Source organism: Fundulus heteroclitus, chromosome 19 (assembly GCF_011125445.2).
Source record: "Fundulus heteroclitus isolate FHET01 chromosome 19, MU-UCD_Fhet_4.1, whole genome shotgun sequence".
Taxonomy (NCBI): Eukaryota; Metazoa; Chordata; class Actinopteri; order Cyprinodontiformes; family Fundulidae; genus Fundulus; species Fundulus heteroclitus.
The window spans coordinates 5,394,265-5,402,539 of record NC_046379.1 but is presented as its reverse complement, the minus strand read 5'-3'; the positions used below and the strand labels follow the sequence as shown (position 1 = coordinate 5,402,539).

General features: G+C 38.2%; 1 protein-coding gene across 1 annotated transcript; it reads right to left on the bottom strand.

Annotated features, from left to right (window-relative positions):
- Window positions 1–2,727: 2,727 nt before the first annotated feature.
- On the bottom strand, window positions 2,728–7,212 carry ctsl.1 (cathepsin L.1). The gene is made up of 9 exons (XM_012864580.3): window positions 7,117–7,212; window positions 6,731–6,835; window positions 6,470–6,612; window positions 5,525–5,722; window positions 5,243–5,434; window positions 3,864–4,029; window positions 3,498–3,603; window positions 3,306–3,409; window positions 2,728–2,940 (listed from the first exon to the last, which is right to left on the bottom strand). The coding sequence occupies exons 2-8, from the start codon at window positions 6,828–6,830 to the stop codon at window positions 3,310–3,312; spliced, it is 1,005 nt and encodes a 334-aa protein (XP_012720034.2). The 5' UTR covers window positions 6,831–6,835; window positions 7,117–7,212; the 3' UTR covers window positions 2,728–2,940; window positions 3,306–3,309.
- Window positions 7,213–8,275: the final 1,063 nt, after the last annotated feature.

Sequence of the window (8,275 nt, the reverse complement as noted above, 5' to 3'; positions counted from 1 at the left end):
ATTTATATCTCTCTAGTATTTTCTCAACAGATAAAACATCTGTTTCTCTTTTAACAACACATTCCTGCACATTTATATCCATGCTTAGCCTTATTTTGCTCATTTTCTTCTTGGTTCATATGTTGAAGTCTGGAAGTATGAGAGAAATTTAAGGTTAATTGCGGTAAAGCTGAATAGTTAGTGACAAATTGACAAAAGAAAAATCCAGCACTATAAACGTAATTATAGCCAACCTTTAAACGCAGAAGAGCTATGCAACACTCCGGTGCCCAAGGTTAAAAAAAAAGATGTTCAAATACTGATTCAAGTTTCACTATTTAGTTAGATTACATGTAAAATCCTTCAGCATTACAAATCCCAATGGGAAGAGGCCAGACTCCATTATTGGATTTCTTTGCAGTGTTTAGTGTCAGTGTGTTGCTAGGTTGTCCTAACTAACAGCAGTAGATGATATCTCAGGCCAGCTAACAAGGATGTTCAGTCCTCAGCAGGTGGGCTCTGTGTGGAAGATGTTAGTCTGAGCCCATCAGCGATAAGAAAAAATGAACTAATGAGCACAACCAAGGGTGTAAAGCTTCTCCTAAAATGATCTAAGCAACACAATCATTTCAGCTATAAACACAGACATGTGCACGTATTAATCTGAATAAATTGAACAAAACGTACGAGTAAGACCAGCTACTGATTAATATGAGTCAAATTAAATCAGTTCAAAATGGGAAGAGTCTTATATCACTGAGGTTTTAATGAGCCTATTTCCAACCATCTCAACATTATTTCACAATGCATTGTGTAATTTATTATACATTTAATTTTTACAACACTAAACATAAATCTTGAGCCTCATACATCATTTCTTTAAATTTTGCATCCAAAGATTCAGGTTTTGATTCAGGCAGACAGATGGATGAACGGATGGATGAATGGATGAATGAACGGATGGATGAACGGACGGATGGATGGATGAATGGATAGATGAATGGATTAATGAATGGATGGATGAACAGATGGATGAACGGATGGATGAATGGATGGATGAATGGATTGAGGAACGGGTGAATGAACGGATGGATGAATGGATTGAGGAACGGGTGGATGAACAGATGGATGAATGGGTGGATGAACGGGTGGATGAACGGATGGATGAATGGATGGATGAATGGATGGATGAATGGGTGGATGAATGGGTGGATGAACGTGTGGATGAATGGATGGATGAATGGATGGATGAATGGATGGATGAATGGATGGATGAACGGATGGATGAATGGATGGATGAATGGATTGAGGAATGGGTGGATGAACAGATGGATGAATGGATGGATGAATGGATGGATGAATGGATGGATGAATGGATTGAGGAACGGGTGGATGAACGGATGGATGAATGGATAGATGAATGGATGGATGAACGGATGGATGAATGGATAGATGAATGGATGGATGAATGGATGGATGAATGGATGGATGAATGGATGGATGCACATCTGAACACTTGGTTCCCTACAAGTCAGAGCTTCTGCAGAGTTCCTCAAACTTCATCAGATTTTTAAGGGAACCAACAAATAGTTTGAAACTCAGGAAATATCACAGAAGGGTCTTTTTCAGAGGTAGTGGAAGCTAACAGGCTGATCATTTTAACTTTGGGTCATCTCACCTTTTTCCTCACAAAAACATCACTAAGAATGCAAAGTTAAGACAAATGTTCAGAGCTATTTACAAAAATATTAAAGTCATTTGTACTAGCCTTAATTAAAAGAAAAAACGTTTTTATTGACTATATGAACTTCAAAATCCCATCTACAGCAACACTCAGAAGTGTTTACACACGTATCATGAACTTTAGGCTGTTCATAAATTGTGACTGAGATTTCATTTCTCTGATGCACACAGATTCCACATAATTTAATCCACATGTGGACAGTAAATGCATAAGCCTCCACTAATATTTGGTTAAATGTCCCTCAGAAAGTTGCAGAAAAACATGCACATGTAAATGTGATCAACAAGCTTCATTGCATGTAGCATTCTGGCTGGATATTTGATCACATGACATGTTTGTTAGCATTAATGTATTTAAAAGCAGAATTCATCCTAGGAAAACAACCAGTTTCACTGAACTCCACAAAGTCTTCTAAGGACAGCAATTTAATATATCGAACCAGAAGCATGTGTTTTTTGCAACTTGCTGGGGAGCATTTAAGGAAAATGGAAGTAGGACTGTGTGTATATATTTGAAGCTGTATAAATTATTTTGATTTGATTAAACATAATATAAAGAAAATAAAATGACTTTGAAGCTTGTGAGTATATAAACCTCTGGCTAGAACTATAGCTTGATGAATAACTTACAGTTTCAGTAAAAAATAAGAATAAATGTCTCCTGCAGAAGCTAAGTGGCGATAGTTATGGCATGTGGCACTACTGGAAAGATTTACTACAGCACAAACCTTCTTAAAAGTGTCTATAGTGATATTTACCGATTTAGGGATAATTCAGACTTTATTACTGTTTAACTCCTCAAATAAAGAAAATATCACTGGCTTTAAAAAAAAAAACAATTTCTCTGTCTGGTGTTTGAATTAAGGCAAATAGATTGTCTGTCCTTTCTACTTAATTCTTTACAACTCAACATGTAGTATTGTATTTATTTCTCCGTGCAAGAAAAGAACATAGCGTTGTTCGTAAACCACATCACGGAGACGAATAAAAGCCCGTGGCAGCAATATTTATATCCAACGACACAAATTTATTTCTTTACATTTATTTACAATGCTCATAAACAACTATTGTAAGAAGTGCACCATGGCAAAGAGCCGCTGTTTGTCCCAGAGAAGAGAGGAAGACGTTTAGTTTGGAGCACACCACTCAGTCGGCCTTAAAAAGGAATTACGGCAAATTACTTGTTACTATTTCCCTCTGCTGAGAAAAGTCCTGAACCTGCAAAACCCAATGAAAAGAAAGAGAAAATAAATAGGCAGTAAACTACAGAGCGAAGATAAATAAGGATACATTTAGGCTTAAATGGGCTGCTGATGTTCTACCTTTTAGCTTATTTAACCCCTAAAAACCTCATAGTTTTGGTCAAAAGATAGGCTTTTAGACACCTGAGCAATGGCTGAAAAAATTGTTAGTCTTCAAACATATCAGTTTGATTAGCTGTAAACCTTATTTACTGTACAGATCTATCAGAAGAGACAAAAATATATGTTTGAAGGCAAACAGATTAAACTTCTCACATCTTAAGAGGTTAAATAAAACTTTTACACATAAGTTAAATATGGAAAGACAAAAGCAGGTCCAACCTGTTCAGACCAGTGGATAACTGGCTGCAGTGGCAATCCCACACTGGTTGTGTTTGTTCCTCGTCATCATGATGTATCCCTTATGGCCCCATTCAACACCCCAGCTGCAGAAACACACACATAATGAAGTTTTTCCATGTTAGAAAGAGCTGACTCTGCAGAAAAAACAGTAGATGTGAGCTCCACGTTTACCTGTTTTTAACCAGCCAGTAGTCCTGGCCATTATCAGAGCCATAACCAACAGCCAGCACTCCATGATCCAGCTCTGAGCTGCTGCAGTCAGGCTCGTCATACACACCTAGAAGCACAAATACACAATAAGTCAGCAAAATGTATTTTCACAGACAGGCTGTCACAAAACAGTGTAAGACAATAATATATAATACAAAATATAAACGCACTGCAATTACAAATGCATATAATAAAAACTAAAGTCTCCCTAAAAGCTTCTTGGAATAAAAATGTCTTTAGCTGCTTTTTAATGTCACCCACAGATGCTAGACCAGCATGTTAAACTTTAAAGTCACTTCCAATAATAATTTCTTTGTCCTTATTAACCTGATTCATAAAGCTGGAATGATGGCTGAGAGGCATCGATGCCAACAGAAACGGGTCCGATGGTGGCCACGGCCTCCTTCAGGGCGTCTTCATCACCTTCCTTCACATCCACGTAGCCGGTGCATGTGGCTCCAACTTTGTCGGGGTTGAAACGGCATTGCCCATCCTGGAGGAGCGACAACACGACGTAATTCACTGTTTGTGTTTTCCTAGACGTGGTAATGGGATTACGCGTGTCAAACTTTGGTTTTCTCTATCTTAATATTTCCATTAGCAGCCCAGACAGTTTGTGCTGTGTCTTGGAAACAAAAATGCTCTTTCAAACATGGCGACTGAGATATCATGTATTCTTTTTCTAGATCGGCACCATCCTCCTGAGACCCTGACAAGCAGTGAGTGGTGTCCTCTTTTTAATGAATGCCATCATAACTCATAGTTTAGAAAATAAAATTAACTCAACGGATTCCTGTTGTAGCAATTAAAAGTTATTTATTTGGTTAAAAAAAGGGAAAAAAAGAAAATTTTGCAATATCCCATGTTTAATTTATTTTAAATTAAACATGGGATACGGAAGAATTTGCTTTTTTCATTGTTAAACCTTGGCAGCAACAATGATTCACATCAATTATTTTGTTTTTTTTGTGGAAAGACAAATAATAAATAATTTTGCCCCTTCTGTGTCCCTTTGACACAAAAAATCCTCTTAAAGATTGAAAATATTGTGTTTTGCTATTTCATATCATAAACTACATTATTAATTTCAGTCCTTGTGAATTGTATTAATTTGCAAAGCAGTTTTATCTATTTAAAAATGTTGATTGTTTTCCATTAAATTAATCCAAATGACCTTTTTTTATCAATTTTTACTTAACTTTATTTATTTTTTCCCCCAATTATTTTCTGAACCTGGTAGCAGCACTCGTTCAAATCTATTGTTGTTAAAAGTAATTAAAAAGCTATGAATTTTTTTTCAATCCACTTGATTAAAATTGGTGGATTTTTGCAGTATATCAAAAAATCCTAAAAGGGAAAGTATCTCTACTTGATATTTTGTATGGATTTTTCACATCCTGCAAGTTTGAGGACGTGGAAAAAAAAAACATTTAATATTAGAACACACCAAAAATATAAATGTGACCAAATGTTATTCCATTTGCATCAACGCAAATATAAAGCAAAAAATAAAAATATATCAAAATAATGTCCAGTAACAAAGCTCTCATTCTCTTTAAGGATAAATGCAACTACGTGTCACTTCCAGCAGATGGCAGCACTGTTCACCCATTCGGGCTTTTGTGGCCTGATAACTTGATATTAAAAGTTAACAATTCTGATTCATAATTAAAGATTAATTGATGTTATAAGTTTAAGTAAAATACCTCTGCCTCATAAGGGTAGGAATCCTCTGTGTCTATCCCACCGTTTGCCTGGATGTACTTGAAGGCGTTGTCCATCAAGCCGCCCATACATCCCATGTTGCCATAGTCACCAGAGCAGTCAACCAACTGCTGCTCACTCAGAGACACCAGCTTCCCAGTCTTCCTGAAGGTCTGACCCTCCAGGGAGCCCGTCTAAGACAGAGAGACCTTTCTGTTAGGAAGGGAACCGTTTTCTAAAGTTTGCCGAGTTTAAAAGAAACGTTAAGTTATTCTGGAGCGTACTGCGCTGAAGGCCCAGCAGGAGCCGCATTGCTTCTGATCCTTGACGTCCGTGACGTATCCCTTGTCCCTCCAGTCCACAGTGTTGGGAAGATCGTTGCCCTCTGGCATCCGAAGGAAAGTGGAGCCACGGCGAGGCAGAGAGGCGTTGAACGAGCGCAGGCAGCCCTGAGAGATCAGACGCTTGTACTCCTCGTTTTCCTGGAGATAAGAGCAGAGTTCAAAGTGTCTTTGTAGATATTTTTTTCCTTTCATTCTTAATCTGTCCATTCCTGACAGTATAGTAGAATAAAGAAGTGCAAACAATATGGTGAGCTGATCTGGTTGCCTTTATAGTGTGAGGGAAGGTTAAAATTAAATGAATAATAAGAAACACTGCTAAAAACATACATTTTTATATAATTATGTTCTATTTTATAGATGAGTCCACTGCAAAAAGAGATCTAAAAATAAGTAAAATTTTCTTGAAATTAATGTATTTGCCCTTGATTTGAGCAGGTAAATAAGATTATTTGCCAATGGAATGAGTATTTTTACCCCTAAAATAAGATAATTAGAAATACTGCACTTGAAATAAGGTGATGGAGATGAATTGTTCCTATTTTAAGTGCAAAAATCTTATTCCATTGGCAAACAGTCCTATTTATCTGCTCAAATCAAGGAAAAATACTTTAATTTCAAGGAAAAAAATCTTATTTTTAGGTCTATTTTTGCAGTGTCCGTTTTAATGGAGGATTGTTTCAGCCGCTGCATGATTCCTTAAATGTGTATGCACACATACCTACTGTGGGTGTGTCGGTGCACAAGCGTTTGTATGCATGTCTGCATGTTCCTATACTGATGTGTGCACAGAATATTAACACAGCTCCTGCATGCAGCCCGAACCCAACCGCTGAAAGTGGCGACAGTAAAGTTTGAAGGGCAGAGGATCTTTTTTTCTGCAGATACCATGTCAGCGAAGTAGGTCATGCCAAGGCGGTACGACTTGATGCCCTCATCTGCCAGGATGTTGTGAACCAGAACCAGTTTGCGGTTGCTGAGCCAGATTTCCTTACGCCTCGCCTCCTCTGATGGAGAGCCGTAGGACCTTCCTGCAAGAAAATAAGCACAGAACGCATGAGGGAAAAGAAGAGAAGTCTTCTCTCCGTGCCACGGCAGCGTACGTGCGCCGTGAACGGACGTTTAAGTGTGGAGGATCTGGGATCTCACCAAACTTCAGTTTCCAGGCGTGAAACTCGAGGTCCTCCAGAGAGATGCTGGCACAGCTGGCCACGGCCAGAGCGGCAGCAACGGCGAGCAGCAACTTCATCTTGGCTGAACACAAACAGATAGCAAAGAACAATCTTCTGCAAGCTGCAGGAAACCACACAGGTTGTAGATTATCTCTTTCACCGTAGATTTCCTTTGACTTTTCTTTTTTTTTTTTACAGACACTTCCTTGACGTGAGGTTTGATGTCAGCGGCTTTCTGCAGAACTTTTGGTTCTGTAACCTACTTTTCGTGAAACTCTCCTTTTCACCTTTGTATCAGTGTTAATATATAACCGAATGTATGCGAGGGCGTCTATACTTCTTATCTGCTTCTCTGCCACTTACCTGAACCTATCTTTGTTTCTGGGCTGAAGACGGGTGTGTTTCCTCCTGTGGGTGACCGAGATGAGATCGACAGATCTGCTTATATACATGACAGCGGTTATGACTACTGTACTCCTGTCAGGTGGTTGTCAGGAGCCTATAAACGGAAAAGGACAAGCGAGGCACTAAAACAAGTAAAAGGTGGAGTTAGAAGTTATGAGAAGCCTGCATGATGTCAAACTGGTTCGGCATAAACAACATCAGAGTTACTCATTTGGGACTTCTGTGAAAGCATGTGGTGAGGTTGCTCTAAGAACTTACTGTCATTCGTGATGGTAAAAGGCTTTTACTTTGAATACTGGGATTTTCTGCTGCCTTAAGTCCATTTCCAGTCAGAGAAATGGGGATTTGTTTTATGAGCTCCAGACTAATACTAACAAAATAAAAAAAATTAAATCATGCTCTGCTCGTGCTAACGGATGCTCACACCCACCTGTTTTATATGAAACCTGTCAGGCAAAACAATGGAAAAAGCAGCGGACACCCACTCAATGAGCGCTGGAGAGACTTCCAGCAATGCTGAGGATTTACATGAAATGTTGCCCCATTGTTTTAAAATAATTTCACTCTGCTCTCCATACAAATACATTCTGCACGACCTATTAAAAACATTCACACTTCTGCAGCTTTGATAACCTTTTGGATGAGATTGTCACGTGTTAGCACAGAGCGCACATTCTGAGAAACCCGTTTTCTAAATTATGTTTTGACCAAATCATAATTTATTGTTTTCTATATTTGTCGAAGACCAAAGTTCCTTCATTTCTCTTGTTCTCGCTTTCTTTTTTTGTGGCTTGATTTTCAGGTCATGAATGTTAATAATGATACGGTACTTTTTTTTTTCCTCTTTCTCTTCTGCTTTACAACTTAACTTTACATTTAGCTTTTTATCATTTAATCTTGTGTGTAAGTCTGCTGTCTTCTGTCTACTTGTTTTTGCCGATATCACACCCAAATTTCCCCACTCTTGAACAATAAAGGTATTTCTATTTCTGTTTTTATCTCGCTACAGGCTTTGTACTTTTAGAAACTGAAATGTTTGCCCAATTTTCTTTACAAAAACACCTTAAGCTCTGACAGAGGTAAACAGCATCTCCAAACATCAGCTTCCAAGTTAGGT